Genomic DNA, 18,092 nt, shown 5'->3' with positions numbered 1-18,092 from the left:
TGACATGTCCCTGTTTGATAGCTATAGTAGCACCCCACACAATCAGGCTGATTCTTGAACTAGCTGCCTATGACCCTAGCATACTCTAGGCAATAAGAGGAAGGAATGGAAATTCAGAGCAGCCAGAAGAATTCTATAAGAAAAAAACTTCTTGTATGCTTCTTGTCTATCTCAATATGTGCTTATTTACTATAAGGAAAATGCTCTAATTTATAAGATGATTTTATTGAGGCAAAAGAAAACTTAAGGCTTTCCCAGTACACCTATTTTTACATACCCTATAAAGTCACAGACCAATCATTAAATTTAGCTTACTGAAGTAAAACGCTTCATTAAAAAAAAAAAAAAAAAAAAAAAAAAAAAAAGACAACAAACCAAGAGAGACCAGTATAAGCCTACCATTGTTTCTGTTAGGGCACCGCTATCATTCCAGTCACCTAGGATCACAACCTCAGTGTCATTCTTCAATTTTCATTCTCTAACCCCAGGAGATCTTATCAGCTGTCAAACCTTATCACCTCTAATTCCACAACCTTGTATCTCTCCCTTTCTCTTCAATTAATCCAGGATTTAATAATATCCTACCTGAACCCCTAATTTATCTGAGTGGCACATCTCTTTATTCTACCTTCCACATAGCTGCAAAAAGATTTTTTCAAAATCACAGATCTGATCATTTCTTAAATATTCTTTTAGGACCCTTTAAAGGTCTCTTAAAATAGAAAATGCTTTGTTTGGCTTTTAAAATCCTTCATAACCAAGGCTCAACATCATCTTATTAACTTTATGAGTATGTTATTTTTCATACGCACTGTGGTCAAGACAAACTAGCATATTGTTTCTCACATATGACATGCTATTTCCCACCTCTATGTATTTGCACCACTATTCCCCATACCAGAGGTATTTATTTCTCAACTCTACCTCTTAGAAACCCTAAACCTTTTCTAAGGGGAAGTCTTTTATTAATTTCTTCAGCAGCTAATATCTTCCTCACATAATTATCTTGTATTTATTTCCAAAGACAATGAAATAGCAGCATGTTACTGCTAAGTCACTGTTTGCTAGTAATCTTTAAAAGATTATGGATAGGGGCAATTAGTTGGTGTAGTGGATAGAACACCAGCCCTGAAGTCAGGAGGACCTAAATTCAAATCTGGCCTCAGACACTTAACACTTCCTGGATGTGACCTTGGGCAAATCACTTAACCCCAATTGCCTCAGCCAAAAAAAAACAAAAAAAAAAACAAAAAAAAAACAAAAAAAACCCAACAACTATGAATAATGGCTAAAACAGGCAAAATTTAGAAAGATGTTGGGATGTTAGGCCTTAGAGGAGGCTTGATCCTCTAATAAAACTTTTTAACAGAAGCAAGGAGTAACTATAAAGAAAACGAGGACATCACATGCTAAGATGAAGTGAAGAAGGAAGCCTCTGAAGCTCTCCAAAATTCCCCTCCAAAAAATTAGAAAATTATCTTGGAACTACTCTAAGAGCAGGGAAGCAGCTTATCAGCAGGGCAGGAATTTGTCTCTCTGGGATAGAATAGAGATAAAGATCCAAGAGCAGCAGCAGCCACCAGCATCACAGCAAGGGGCCTATAGCAATCCTCCAATGAGGCCCCACTATCCTGCAAACCAGAGCCCTCTAAGCAAGTGCTCAAAGCAAAGACACCAATTATTACCTCTATTATTCAATATTGTACTAAAATGCTTAAACTACCTAATTCAAAAAGAAAAAAAGAAGTTAAAAGAATTAAAATAAGTAATGCATTCTTTGCAGATGATATAATGGGCTGGTATACATAGAAAGTCCTAGAAAATCAATTAAAAAACTACATGAAACTATGAGCACCTTTAGCAAAGTTACAGAATATAAAATAAAGTCCACATGGAAAAATGCTTTCTATATTGAGAAAGAGAACTATGGAGCCCGAATATGGATTAAGTACAATGCTTTCAATTTTTGTTGTTGTTTCTTTCTCCTGGTTTTTTCTCATTTGGTCTGATTTTTCTTGCACAACATGACAAATAAGTAAATATGTTTCAAAGAATTCCACCTATTTAGCCTATGCCAGATTACTTACTTGCTGTTTTGGGGTGGGAGGTGGTGAAAGAGGGAGAAAAATTTGGAAAATAAAGTCTTACAAAAATGAATATTGAAAACTATCTTTACAAGTATTTGGAAAAATAAAGTACTATTGAACATTTAAATAACAAAATAAACAACAAAAAATGAATTATCAGCATTTCTACATGAGCATAAGAGTCCAGCAGCAAGTGATAGAAATGCAATGCAATTTTTAAAAATGGTAAACAATATAAAAATGCTTGGAGTCTGCCTGCCAAAACAAATCTGGGAATTATATATTATATGAACACAAGAGTCTTCACACAGTCAGATCCAAAAGTTGGAAAAATAACAATGGCTCATGAGTAGATCAAACCAATATAATAAATTGATAATTCTACATAAATTAATCTTTTTATTCAGTGCCATACTTATGAAACTACCAAAAATTATTTATTGAACTAGAAAAAATAGTAAAATTCATTTACTGTAGCTGTATCAGATCTCAAATATATTACAAAGCAGTAGTTCCCAAAACAATCTGGTATTTGGCTAAGAGAGAGAATGGTAGATCAGTGGAATACATCAGGTACAAATTACATTATAGTAAAACAGCATAGTAATCAAGTATATGATAAACCAAACATCCAAGCTTTAAGAATAATAACTTATTATTTAACAAGAACTGCTAGGAAAACTGAAAAAAATTATAGCCAAAACTAGGAATCGATCAGTATTTCATACTGTATACCAAGATAAGGTCAAAAAGGGTAAATGTTTTATACAAAAAAGGTGTTATTATAAGCAAATTAAAAGCATGGGATAGTTTATCAGATTTACAAATAGGGGAAGAATTTAGACTAAAGAAGATGTGGAGAGCATTACAAAAAATAAAATGGATAATTTTAATTATATAAAATTAAAAAGTTTTCCCACAAACAAAACCAAAGCAATCACAATTATTTAAAAAAAAAAAAAAAAGAAAGAAAAAGAAAACCGGGGCAGGAGTGGGGGGGAAGGACTTTTTGCAACAAGTATTTATAATAAAGGCTTCATTTCTCAAATATAGAGAACTAGGTAAAGTTTACAAAAATACAAGTCATCCATAGTTGATAAATGGTGAAAGCATATGAACAGGAAGTTTTCAGGCAAAGAAATGACAGCTACTTATAGTCATATTTTTAAAAGGCTCTATCTTAATCATTATTGATTAGAGAAAAGCAGATTAAAACAACTCAAAACCTCAAATCTAAAGAGAGTGGCTAATATGATATAAAAGGAAAATATTGGATGTTGTAGGGGATCTGAGAAAACTAGGACACTAATACATTGTTGATGGAGTTGTGAATTGATCCAACCATTCTGGAAAGCAATTTGGAACTATGCCCAAAAGGCTATAAAACTGCAAATCCTCTGATCCAGGAATATCACTGCTGGAAGTTTTGATGGAAAGAAAATTAGAGACCACAATATGATGTGTAGTCAAGAGCTAATAAGATCACTGGCTCCATTGAGAAAGTCACAGTATACAATAAGAGAGAAATCACCTGCTGCACTCACTCTGAGTTCTCTCATTGGCATCACATTTTAGGATACTGAATGTAAACTCCTTATAGATTGCATTTCATTCTTTGAACTGTGCCCAGTTTCAGGGCCATAGTAGGCACTCCTATGCGGAGTGACTAATTGAGATATAAACTGAACAGCATTGCAAGAAGGACTTTCAGGAAGGAAAGGGAAAGGTGAAATGCTGTAAATTATCTGCCATAAAAAGCAAAAAAAAAAAAAAAAAAAGCTTTTCAGTTGAGAGTTAGGAGGGAAAGGGAAGAGGGAGAGAGGGACTCATCAACATTAACAACATACACACTCAATTGGGTAGAGAAATCTATCTTATCCTGTAGGATAAGAATGGGATATGGGAAGGGAGTACTTATGCTTATTATACTTAATAATAATAAATTATGCTTAAGCTTATTATACTTATTCAATACATCAAGAGATGTATTGAAAGATAAAAGAAAAAAAATCAAGAAAATCAAGAAAATTTAACTATGTAATTCCTAATGTAATTCCCAAGAATTTTATCATTATCATGGCACTTAGAAGCAGCCTACATAGACAAAGAATATGGGTGTGAGTCATTTATGTTGAGATAATCATAAACCAAAAACAAAAGGCTGAGAAAAAGGCATGCACTGGGAGAAGGGGGAAGGAGAAAACAGAAAAAATTTCATACCAAAAAAAAAGTACATGAAGGAAAATCTTTACTATAAGTGGGGAAATGAATGAGGGGTGGAGGAGGGGGGAGAGTAGGCAGACAATGCTTCAATTTCACATCAGTATTGGTTTAAAGAGAATACATAAACACACTCAATTAGGCATAAAAATCTCATGCCACTGGCAAATAGAGAAAGGGCATAAAAAATGAGGGGTGAGGAAGAGGAGGGATGATAAAAGGGAAGGCATATTATGGGAGATAATGGTCAGAAGCAAAACAGACTTTTGAGGATCAGGATAAAAAGAAAAAGAAAGATAAATAGAAGAAAACAGAACAGGAGAGAATATATAGTTAGTAATCATAACTGTGATTTTCACCTTTTTCTTTGTTGATGTTAGCTCGTTTTCCCCCCCTGCTCCCTTTTGATCTGATTTTTCTTGCGTAGCATGACAAATAAGGAAATATGTTCAGAAGAATTGCACATGATTAACCTATATTGGACTGTTTGCTGTCTGGAGGAGGGGAGGGCAGAAGAGGGAGAAAAATTTGGAATACAAGGTTTTACAAAGATGAATGCTGAAAACTATCTTTGCAAAAACTATCTTTGCATGCATTTGGAAAAATAAAATAAAAATTTAAAGTTATTTTTAAAAATAATCATAACTGTGAATAGGAATGGGATGAGATTAGCTATAAAAAGAGTTAGCAAAAAGGATCAGAAACCAGAATCCAAGAACATATTGTTTATAAGAGATAGATTTGAAACAGAAAGACAATCAATTATGCTTCAGCTGAAGTAATAAAAGGCAGGAATAACAGTCATGATCTCAAACAAAGCAAAAGCAAAAATAGACCTAATTAAGAGTTAATCAAGGAAATTACATTTTAATAAAAAAGCACTATAGACAATAATGTAATAATTTTTACAGTGAGTTTTTCTGATAAAGGCCACCTCACAAATATACAATGAACTGAATCAAATTTATAAAAATATGAACCACCTTCAAATTAATAGATTGTCAAAGAATAAAAATAGGCAGCTTTCAGAAGAAGAAATCAAAATTTTCAGTCATACAAAAAAGCTTTAAATCAATACTGATTAGAAAAAATGCATATTAAAACTGTGAGGTACCACCTCATACATATCAGAAATGACAAATGCTATAAGGGGTAATGTAAAATAGGTAAACAAATGAATTATTGATGGAGTTATAAAGTGGTCCCACCATTCTGGAGAACAATTTGCAACTATGTCTGAAGGACCATAAAACTATGCATATTATTTCACACAACAATATCACTACTAAGTTTGTACCCCAAAGAGATTTAAAGAAAGAAAAAAAAAAAAAAAAAAGGAAAGGACTTACATGTACAAAAATAAAGCAACTCTTTTTTAGATGGCAAAAAAAAAAAAAGAATTAGGGAAATTATTTTTTATAAATAGCAACTGGAACATAAGATTTCAGTTCAGACAATTGTTACATATTTTGAAAAAGAATATGGGCAAACAGAACTACTTCCCATTAGAGACACAAAGAAATATCCATATTACAAAGATATTACCTGACTACATTTTCTATTCTTTAACATAATATTTAAATAATGCTTTGGGGCCCACATTACAAGTTCTGTAATACTTGTTCCAATACAAGTTCTGCTTTAAAACGTTTGCTATTTTGTAGGACTCTTAAAAATTTCTAAATTAGCCAAATCAGAGAAAGGATAATCACGTACCCAACAATAAAGTGATTATTTAGTAGAGTGAATGTTACTACAACAGTTAATTTCATAATTATCTGCATGTTTTGAAAAATAAAAAGCTGTTTTTATAAAAACATTTTAAGTTAATTTCATAAATTCCTATTTATATCATAAATATAGTAAGAGTTAACAGCCAAAGGTCAATGTTCTAAGGCTGTATTGTGTTTTTAGGGCAAGCAGGAGAGATTCACGGAGACATTTTAAATGAATTAATATATAAACTAAGGAGGCAAAAATTCCAGGAAGTTTGAGGAAATCTGGAAAAACTGATAATATTAAAAGGTAAATTCTTAGAAAATAAATTAAACTAAGACAAGTTAGTTCTAGTATAACTAGGAACAACAAAATCAAATGAGAGATTTAGAGCTGGAAAAACCCTACTGATGAAACATTTTTTCATTTGTGAGATCAGACTGTAAAAGATCCACTCAAAAATTTCTTCGGGGAATTTTTTTTTAAATTATGAATTAGCCAAGAAGTCTTAGTTTACTGGAGGGAATAATAAGCTCTGATAAATATATTGATATGCTAAGGAAGGTAAATGTTTAAGAATACAGAAATTCTTAAGTTTCTGGAGACAAAATACTGCAACCTAGCCTTCTACCATATTACATAACAAAAAAAAGGTTAAGAAAGATATACAAGAGAGACAAACATACTTGAACCCAGTTTAAGGGGCAATAAGGACGAGTTACATTAATATAGGGAATTTCTAGAAAAGGAAATACCTCTACCAATGCAGATTGACACCTTCTCTACAATTTTTAGTCTTAGTGAGTTTCCTAGGGACACTGAGAGGTTAAATAACTTGCACAGGGTCATATAGAATAACAAAAGTCAGGAGCAAGACTTGAACTTAGGGCTTCCTATGCTGCTTCTGCCTTATTTAAATCCTATTATAGCCTACAGGTTAGGTTTCCAAAGGTGCTGGATTTAAATCCTGTTGAAAAGTTGTGGATTATAAGTGATGTGAGATTTGGAAAAATAAATATATTTGTCAAAGATATAGTTAATATCCATTGAGACAAAAATGTGATTTCAGGATGCATAATTAAAGAATACAAGTCAAAATCTTCTGAAACTAATGTCAAATAATGTAAAAGGGACTACGGCAGACATTGCACATCAAAGATTTTTTAAAATAGAAAAAGTTGTAAGGCTAATTTATAAGTCAATGCATTTAATTATTTCACTCTGCCTTATTTAACTTGAATACCATTACGTCCACAGATATATTTCATACCTACCTCATTCTACCTTGTTAATAGCTATTTCGTACATACCTTCTACCATATCCTACCTCCCTCATCCCAGATTCCTTAAGGCCAGAACAGTATTTGTTTTATTTTATTTTTGTGTATAATTAGACAGTTCATAGATGATCTATGTCACATACAAAATGAATCTCTACTGGTTCATTATTTTTCAACAAGTTATTCTACATTAATGACACCTCAAGTACAAATTCCAAAATGTTAATGAAAACTATACAAATGACAGCTCAATATTAAAAAGAATTTATCAATTAATTACCTTTGAATTCCAGCAAGAACATCTTTCACAGCTGCCATCAATTTCTGAAGATACACAAAGGCCTCTTCAAATGATGCAATCTTTGGTGTGCTCGACGTATTGTTGGAATCCAAACTTTGGAAAACATCCGTGCTAAAAAACAAAATGAAAGATCCAAGTTACACATGCATGTACATTTATTAAAATTTCATTGTATGTTTGCTGCATATATAAAAAACATATTAAGGTTTATTCTTATCACACAGTATCTAAAATGGAAATAAGAGACTGCACAATAAAACTTTGGCTTGATGGGCATGCAGGAGGGTATAGATGAATAGTCATCCAAAGCCAAAATAGTACTATACAAATTCTGTTTAATTTTCACAGAGAAACTGAAGCAGATTCAGCAAAAATGAATTTCAGAGATCCCAAAGGCCCCATCTACTCTACATCAAATACAAAAGGAATCCCTCCAGCACCATACACAATAAAAGATCATCTAGTCTTTGCCTTCAGATGTCTAATAGAGCAAAAGTTCTTAACTTTGTTGTGCCCTAAACTCTTTGGCATTCTGGTAAAGTATAGGGGCCTCTAATCAGAAAAATGATTTTAAAAGTATAAAATATGTAGTATTACAAAGAAAACTGATTATATTGATAATTGTCAAAAATCCCTGCAATAAAAGAAACCTACCACTTCATCAGGAAGTCCATTCTACTTTTCGAAAGCTCTATTGTTTGCAGGTTCTTCCTGAGACAAAGCCTAAATCTGCCTCTATGCAACTTCCAACTCTTTACAGCAGGTTCTGTCCCCTGGGGCCAGAGAAATAGAACCTCACTTTCACATGACATCACAGCACAGATTTCTTCAATCTCTTTATGTCATGGACTTTGGTGCCTTACCATTTTGACTGTCCTACTCTAAACCCTATGAACTTTGTTAATGTCCTTAAACTGAGCTGCCCAGAACCAAACGTGAAAAAGTACAAAAGGACTCTCATTTCTCCATGTCATGATGACATGCCAAGATTGGCAGCCACATCACATATCCGAGTTATGTTGAACTTGAAGTTCAATAAAATCTTTAGACTTTTTTCATACAGATTACCATCTAGCCATGACTTCTCCCAACTCCAATCTTATACTTGCCAAGTTGCTTTTTGGTCACAAAAGGGAAAATTTGCACCTACCTTTATTGATCTTTATTAGATTCAGATCAATAGATGTTCTATTCTGTCAAGACCTTGTGGGGTCTCAACTCTGTCATCTACTATATTAACTATTGCTTAATAGATCAACAACAAGGCAAGAGAAAAACTAATGATTATGCTTATCCTGAAATTAACAGGTGTCTATCTAGGATAACAAACTGTGTGCAAGACTTAAAATACCTTGCTCAGACTATAAACATCCTCCTTGCTAAGGATTAAAAAAGCAAATTGCCACCTGGATACATATTATGTAAGACTGAGCTAAAAGCTCCTCAGAACAGGAAGATGCATCAGATCAGGAAGCAACAGCACTAGATAGAAAGAAACTGCTTCAATATTTATCATATAACTAATCAATAACTTAAAAAGATTAAACTGTACTAAAAATCAACATTTGGGTAAAACAGTAATTGATCAACTGATTTTTTTACAAGTGGACTTAGTCCCAATTCTCCTGAATTCCTGTCTCACATTGTCAACTAATTGCCTAATGGGCCTCTTCAGCCAAGAACAACAAATTTGCTTGTCTCAGACTTGACCTATTGAAAACTAAATAAATCATCTTTCCTCAAATCCTGTCCTGATTCGTTCTATGTTCTATGGTTGGTGCCATGATCCTGTCAGTTACTTAAATTTAAAATTTCAAGATAATCTCTTACTTTTCCCTCTCCCTCATTCACCATCCATTTCCAAATTAATGCAGATTCCATCTTACAATCACTTGCATCTTTCCAATTATATGACTACCATTCTACTATAGGATCTCATCATCTCTTGCTTAGTCTATTATAATAGTTTTCTAATTATCTTCCTGCCCCATGCAGCTCCAATTTTCCATGTACCTTTCATATAGTTGCCAAAATAATCTTCCAAAACTAACAGGTCTTACCACTTTACTCTTTCATCAAATATATGGAGATAGATAAATGTGTGTGTGTGTGTGTGTGTGTGTGTGTGTGTTGTGTGTGTGTAACTGCACTAGCTCCCTATTATTATAAAAAGAAAATACAAATTCCTGAGATTAGCCTAATGTTGTATCACAGGAGCCACTTGACAGTGGCTGCTGGAGATCCAATCCAGACCTGCAGAATGAATCTCCTCATGTGAGAGGATGATATAAGGAGACTGAGAAGCAGTTTCTGTTCTTCAAGCTCTTCACGGAAAGGACGTTGTGTTGTTTGACCTCTCTCCTCTTCCCTCTGCCTCCAATTTATTTTATTCCCAGTCTGCAACACCTGTGTCAGCAAAAGCTTTACATTTGCTTTTCTAACCATATTTGACATAATTTCACACTCTATATTCCAGGGAAGCCAAACTGCAATTCAACAAGTCATGCCACTTTCCTTCTCCACGCATTTGAATAACAACAAAGTTGTCTCTTTTTTACTTCTGGGAGCAAAAATCCATTCCTTTCTTTGATTTTACCTCTACCTTGCCTGTGAAATACTACCCATTTTTCTTTCTTTCTTTTCTTTTTTTAAAATTAATTATAATTTTTATTTACCAGATAAATGCATGGATAATTTTACAGCACTGACAATTGCCAAACGTTTTGTTCCAATTTTTCCCCTCCTCTCTCCACCCCAAGATGGCAGGTTGACCAATACATGTTAAATATGTTAATATAAATTAAATACAATATATGTACACTTGTCCAAATAGTTGTTTTGCTATACAAAAAGAATTGGACTTTGAAACAGTATACAATTAGCCTGTGAAGGAAATCAAAAATGTAGGCAGACAAAAATAGAGGGATTGGGTATTTTATCCTACCCATTTTTCAAGGGTAGATGCACCCAAATACAACTTTCCTCTATTAAGCCATCCCTGAATGTTCCAAATTGGAAGTGACTTCTTTTCCCTCTGGTTTCAAACCATTTGATGCTGCTCTTAACTTATTTTACTATGAACTTTGTGTGTGTGTGTGTGTGTGTGTGTGTGTGTGTGTGTGTGAGAGAGAGAGAGAGAGAGAGAGAGAGAGAGAGAGAGAGAGACAGAGAGAGAAGAGAGAGAGAGAAAGACAGAGAGAGAGAGAAAGAAGGAGAGGGGAAGGAAAGAAGGAGGGAAGAAGAGAGGAATGGAAAGGGGGGTGGAGAGAGAGAAAGAGAAAGAAAGAGAGAATTATTCACCTGAGATTCAATCACCCAGGATTTATTAAGCTTTTGCTAAATGCTGAAAATACAAAGAAAGGCAAAAGTCAGCACCTGCTCTCAGGGAGATCACAGTCTAATGGGAAAGACAACATGCAAACAACTATGGATGAACAAGATGGACAGAAGAGAAACTGGAGATGACCAACAGAAGGAAGGCACTAGGAAATAGGACAGTCTTCTAGCCAAAGGTAGGGCTTGATCTGAAACTTGAAGGAAGTCAGGAAAGCTAGGAGGCAGAGTATTACAGACACGGAAAACAGATAAGAGAATGTCCAAAGCAGCCCAGAGGCCAGTGTTACTGGGTCTCAGAATATGTAGCAGAGAATCCAAAAAGTAGAATCATAAAGGTAACAAACAGAACCAATAGAATTAACTTGAAGGTGAGGGGGGAGTTCATATAAATAAATAAATAAGTTGAGGAATTGCCCATGTTGAGAGGGAATGGGGAGAAGGGAGGGAAAACAAGTGGAACAAGTTTTGCAAGAGTTAATATTGAAAACTATCTTTGCTCATACTTTGAAAATAGAAAGCTTTAATAAAAAAAAGAAAAAGAAAGGGTGGGGTGATATACTAGACTAACATTTTAGAAGATTAGTTGAACACCGGATACATTTGACAGAGGAGAATGGCCTGGAAGGGGGACAGAGCACCAACCTCCATACAACTGTGGTAGTGTTACATAAGTTTATGAGGGTCTGCCCCAGGATGGCCACCATGTCATAAGAAGAGGAGTATATGAAAGAGATATTGCAAAGATAGAAACAGGACTTTGCAAATAAGTGAGTATGGTGCATAAAGAAAAACTGAAGACTGCACCTAGGAGTCAGTGGGAAGATAGTGCTCTCTAATAATGAAAAAGTCAGGAAGAGGGGAGGATTTGAGGGGAAAACAATGAGCTTCATTTTAGATAGGGCGAGCTTAAAATGATCTAGGAGACATTAAGTTCAAGATGTCTAACAGGGAGATGGAGATGTGAGACAAAGTCAGAAGAAAAGTTAGGAATGGAAAAATAAATCTGAGAATCATCACCATAAAGAATGTAAATTCTTGGAGAAGACTAGCCAGACTTAAAAAATTTGTCCTTTACTCTCAACCTATAATACATCATAGGGACTTAACATTTAATGAGAAAAGAAAAAAAGAAAGAGAAGGTGGAGCAGAGAGAAAGCCCGGAGCTATAAAAACTATAAATCATCTCTGCTAATATGGTACCTGTTCGTATATATCGTGGTCCAAACATTCTCTAGGACAGACCAGATTTCTTGATGTCTGTTGGGTTGGGGAAGCTCAGTTCTCAACACTGTTGTATTCTCCTGATTACTGGGTTGGAGCAGTGCATTCTCCTCCTGGTTTTTACATGCAGCATTCTTTGAAAAAGACTCAATTGACTCTGTAGAATTTGGCTTATGTTTAGAATTGACCTGGGGAAAGAAGAATTGCATAAGATGCAGCTAACTTTGACACTAGCAAGTGTCCAAAATGGAGAGCCAACTTCTTGTGCCCATTTGTGTTACAGTTTCCTGTGAGGTGCTATGTTTTTTACTATACACAGAATATTCATAGGCAAGTGCCAATATTAGAGTGAACGTGGCCCTTTTCTAATTATTACCTATTTAATCACATATGATTACTGATTTGTTTAATGAAGTAACAATATTGACAAGCAATTTTTAAAGTTCACATACTGATTTCACTATTAACTTGGGAAAAAAGAAACAGGATTTTCTTTGCTTCCAGTTTATAAACTTTTAAGACTACAAAATAGAAAAGACTAGTAATTATACTTCTTATAATAATCCAAGAGTTGAACTGGCAGGATTAAATCTGGTGACCAAAAAAAAATTTTTTTTTAAATCCTGTCAAGGTATAAACAAAAAATGTTTACTACTATGCAGTGCTATCAGACTAAGGAAACAAAGAATAAGGAAATAATGAATAGGAGAAAACAGAGGAAGAAAAGAAAATAACATTCATATTTCTAAAATATCCCCTTTTCTGCCTCCATGCATCACTTAGACCTTTCTATTTCTCCCTAATAAAAAAAAACTAAGGTGTCCATTTTTGTATATTTTTAAAGTAAACAATGAATTAAAAACTCAAACTACTATTTGTAGAATTTATTTTCAAAGTACACAGATATAGCATTTGAGGGAGGAAATCATTCCCAATTTATAAATAGGAAGTGAAGCAATTTTATCTCAAGGATGATTTCATTTTCTTACCTTGGTACTATGCCTTTGATTACCTGGCAGAAGTACTAGCACATGCCGGTAATTCTTGTTACTGAAAGATACTGAGGCTGTTGGATCTCTTGAACTCATTAGTTCCTAGCTGCAGTAGGCTTAGTACATGCATTGAGTAGCGCATCAATAAGATTAACCCTAAGAGCCAACAAACTGCCTAACAGGAAAAACTCTCTCCCTGCCCTGCTCAGAAATGGAAAACCTAGTTTTTAAAAAAACAATAGTCACAGGGCTGATAAGAGTATAAATAGAACATAGAATTATACCCTTTCTGCCTCTTTTCCAGCCCTATACTTAAACCAGAAACTTAGATTAAATGATATCAGTTATATTTTGACTTTTTTCTTCAGAAACAATGAAGGCATGAAAAAAACATTTATTAAGTGCTTATTACACACAAAGCTGTGATAAGGGCTGAGGATACAATATACTCAAGAAAAAGAAAACTGACAGCCACAAAATAGGGCAATGGCAGAACCATAGAATCCAAACTGTTCCAAGAGGATTCTGTGATCTCGATGGGATAGAGACTCTCCTTTCTGCCATTACAGATTACAAACTCTCCATGCTGTTTCATCTCGTAATGGTACTTTGGTCATGACTTTCTAAAAATCTTCTACCCAACTCACCAGGACATTTCCTGATTCTTTTAGTATCTCAAAGATACAATAACAATACAAGCCGAAGTTCCATTTTTTTGTCTGCAATCCTATATAACTGATTTTTTGAGGAAAACAAGTCCTTGATGATATCCTTTATATTATCTTTCATATGTTTATCAACAATGTCAATATGCTACAAGCCTACATCCACTTATATGTTTTTCCAGTGCCTTTAAATTACACGTAATTTTGATTCTTTCAAAATCATGATGTCACATAATCTCTAACCATGCACTATCATGTAGAAAATACTAGTGTTAAAATAGTCTTCAGGAACAAGCAGTTTGGGATCACTGAAAGCATTATATAATTTCCCAAATTCCACTCAGCTTAATATTATTCTATTAATTCTAAGAGATACATATTTAATCATATCTTAAGCATTGTGCGTATGAACATATTCAGAATGAATAAATATGTGTAAATATATGTCAATATATCTATGCATGATGTGTATTTTGTATCTATTTGTATGTCTACATATATAATGTATATACATATATGCAACTGTATACATATTTATGTTAAATATTTATATTTATATATATATATGCATATATATAAATTCACTGAATTTATTTTTTTTCTCACACACATATAAAAATCATTTTAAAAGATTTTATACAGATAAGAATAAGCTAATAACAGATGTTTAAGTCTCTTTTTTTCCTAGTAAAATAAATGTCAGTGATTTTTCTCTTGGAGTGGGGAAAAGATATTTCCTCTTCAAGAAATTCTGAAAATATCTCTGTGACTAAAACATAGCACTCCCAGCATTAATTTTTCTCTATAGGTATTTGGTCAATTCCAGTTACTCTTTCTGACTTCCTCTTCATATATAACACTGATAATTCCTTTGAAGCTACAGAGTTCAAATATGGCTAAAATCAAATAAGCAGATCATCAACAGAAAGCTGTAAGATGAACTTTGAATATTATCTGTTCTTCCAATTTCATATGCAAGCGATCTTGAGATCTTATGGTTCAACTAGATGCATAGCCAAGTTGTCTGTAGGCTTTTCAGTTTATATTCTCAGATGCTAAACTCATAGTTCAGTTATTGTAACCAAACTTCATAAACATCTCTCTCTTGACTTCTGAATTAAATGAACTATTTATCTGTCTGAAAAAGATTTTAATAGACTGTACTGTCATATCATTTATTCTCTTATTTTCTTTCAAATGAAGTAATTCTACACAATTGCATTAAGAAACTGAATCTTTGTCCCACTCTATTTGAAGATGAATGTCAGTTAAATCTAACATTCAAACAGAGGAATATTAAAAGTGCCAGAAGCAAAAAAAGTGTTCGACAGCATCCAGATGCCAAAATGTGTTTCTAAAAATGAAAATAAAATGTTAATAACTAGCTCCAAATCACAGACGCACAGGTTATTTCAGATAATCAAATTCTATTTTATGAAACATAGAATCACTGTTCTTATCTTTCCTAATAATGATATGAATGAGAATGAAGTATTCTAAAAACAATACGTAAACAAAAGTCAAAACAATAACCTCTTCTAGTCTTGGTTCTGCTCTTCATTACAAAAGGCTACAAAAAAGTCTCATTTTCCAAAAATTTATTTCACACCAGCAATATGATGATGTCAAATAGAGACCAATTAAAAATTAAAAACAAAGCAAAACAAAACACCATTTTCTAAATCATTACAGAATATACTTTTATCTGCACCAAGAATATAAAAATATGTTGGTTAATAATCTCCTTCTTCACCAACTATGATTGTTTATCATCATCATTTCCTTCTTTAGCTCAGAAAGTAATAAATAAATGAATGAATGATTAGAAAACTTAACTGGCCACGAAAAATCAAGCAAAAAACTAGTCAAGTAAGGGCTTATGAGAGAAAAAAATCATACTGAAGAAAGGCTACATCAATTTGCATTTGCTATGTCTCACTGTTGTGATACATTGAACTACTAAACATGTATACATTTTAAAAGCATCAAATTTTTTACAGTTTTTTAGGTTTGGAATCAGAAAGGCAAGAATTTAAATTCTAACTAGAGAATTAAACTGATAGTGAGTTTCTTATATAGGAGAAACAACAAAATGATTAATAATCAGAGCGGTCTTCTCCCCAAAAATGAACTGAAGTGTATTCTTAACAAATATCATAAAACCCTTCTTTCCTGAAAGGATAAAATATATAATACAACTAAAACCCAGAATTGCTTGCCTATTCAGTATCTAATTCAACTAATACTTCATGTACCTTTAAGGCTAAAGAACAAGTTAGAATAACAATAAATATTTCATTTATTATTTACCAACTAAAAGTACTTGGCTAGGCATTAAGCATTTATTGACACTTGTTTTAAAGAGCATTCCAAAACCATCTTACCTCTGAGAGTGTTTGAAGCAATTGATTCACCTGAGCAAAGGCCTGTGGCAGAACCCCATCATAGTTTGACCTTATACTAAAAGCATGTATCAAATGTTTGGAATCCTGAAGCAGGAATTTAGTTGTTGTCAAGTCCACTGTCTTTGCTGACATCAAGAAAATTTAAAAGCAAAGAGATTATATACATTATAAATCTATGATACAGAGAAGAAACTCAGGAAACTAATTAATATTGTTTTTTAAAAAACAGATATGCATTCACTAAATGTATACTTGATTCCAAAAATGAGCAAAGATTTACCAAAGTTAATCACTTTGGAACTATGTTTTAATAAAGTATACTTTTATATATTTGGGTAATTCTTAAGATAAAGACTGCATTATCTATGCAAACTATCATTCTCTCTCTCTCCACTTTTTCTCAGGCAAACTCCTGGGGAAAATTGTCTTTTCTTAAAAGTGTTTTCACGTAAGCTTTATCCTGAGCCCCTTCTCACCTCCCAAGGATTCAATTATGAACAGTTAAAATTAAGAAGATAAACACTAAAGATAAGTTCTCTTTTGCAAAAATAAGTTTTTTTAAAATCCCTTTGGTTTTTTTTTAACATCACAATCATTTCTAAATATGTTTTTACTTTTCACTTCAGTATTTTCCCATCATAACTACCTCCTGTTCCAAGAAATGAATTCTCCCTTTTGACAAAAATAGCTAAGCAAAAAAAAAAAAACTGAGAGAACAATCACATCTGAGACTGAACATTGTACCTCTGATTTCTCTAGGAATGTCATTAGTTTTTCAGTAAGAAACTTTAGAGTTCAATTTCTTTTAGTGATTTTTTTATTGTTGTTGAAATCATTGTTCTAAGCTTTGATTTCTACTTCCTTTGTTGTACTACTGTAGGTGATAAAATCATTGTTTCATGCTTTACTTTATAAAACCCCTTAAAAATTTCATACTTACATTTTAGCTGCTAATTAATAATTTATCCTAAAAACATCTTTAATTCAAGTTGTAAAGTATCATACTGTCTAGAGATGCCTGTTATCCAAATTATATTTATAATAAAAATGAAACAAATCAAATAACCTGTACTATGTTAAGAGTAATAAAGAGAAAAGGGGCACAGGAAGAGAATCTCAGAAAGTTGATGGAGATAAAATTATTATAAGCAAAGTTAATCATTGAGATCAAGTCTTGACATACATGAGACAGAATTAAAATAAATAAAATTCAAGGGGAAAAAACATAAATTTAACAATTATAATCTCAAGTGTGAATGGATTAAATTCCCCAATAAATTAAGAGAAGTAAAATAAATATTTTGCTACAAGCAATAAATACATTTTAAAAAGAAGTCACTGAGTCAAAATAGATAACCAAAATTCATTAAGCATAAAGTGATTCCAAAAATATCAGAACTATATTATTATTTCAGACAAAGCAGTAATGAAAATTCCCAATGTCAAGAAGAATAAATCCATAAAAGAAATGCTAAATGAATGCCAAAAAGACTAAAAAAGATGCAGAATTGTTGGAGGAAAAGTTCCTGCTCTTGTTGTAGAGCTAGATAAATCTAGTAGGGGAAAAAAAAAACCCACAGAACTGAACAGAATGTTGAAAACTGATATCAGAACTTATGACATCTTAATAAGAACAAACTTACTATTCAGCCTCATACAGTAAGTACCTTTGCAAAAAAATGAATGTTAATGAACAAAGAAAAGTATAAAGAGATGTAAAAATCTGAAATAAATACAAACTTTACAGACCATAAATTAAGAAAACAATTAATTCAGGAAAGAGAAAGGATAGAAATTAAAACAACATTCTGAACAATGAATGGGTTAAATAAAAATCAATAAAACCATAAATATTTTTTAAAAAACCAA

At 32.8% G+C, this 18,092-nt stretch overlaps 1 protein-coding gene across 4 annotated transcripts in view; it reads right to left on the bottom strand.

Moving 5' to 3' along the window:
* Positions 1-18,092, bottom strand: part of SWT1 (SWT1 RNA endoribonuclease homolog) — a 129,642-nt gene that overhangs the window by 57,478 nt on the left and 54,072 nt on the right. For all 4 annotated transcript variants that reach the window (XM_074308583.1, XM_074308584.1, XM_074308586.1 and 1 more), the window contains exons 14-16: positions 16,203-16,348; positions 12,141-12,349; positions 7,584-7,715 (exon numbers count right to left, since the gene is read on the bottom strand). In XM_074308583.1, the coding sequence (XP_074164684.1) occupies positions 7,584-7,715; positions 12,141-12,349; positions 16,203-16,348 (487 nt within the window). The remainder of the gene's footprint in view (positions 1-7,583; positions 7,716-12,140; positions 12,350-16,202; positions 16,349-18,092) is intronic.

This window comes from Sminthopsis crassicaudata, chromosome 4, assembly GCF_048593235.1.
Source record: "Sminthopsis crassicaudata isolate SCR6 chromosome 4, ASM4859323v1, whole genome shotgun sequence".
NCBI lineage: Eukaryota > Metazoa > Chordata > Mammalia > Dasyuromorphia > Dasyuridae > Sminthopsis > Sminthopsis crassicaudata.
The sequence above is the reverse complement of the archived record's forward strand: the minus strand, read 5'-3'. Positions and strand labels throughout refer to the sequence as shown.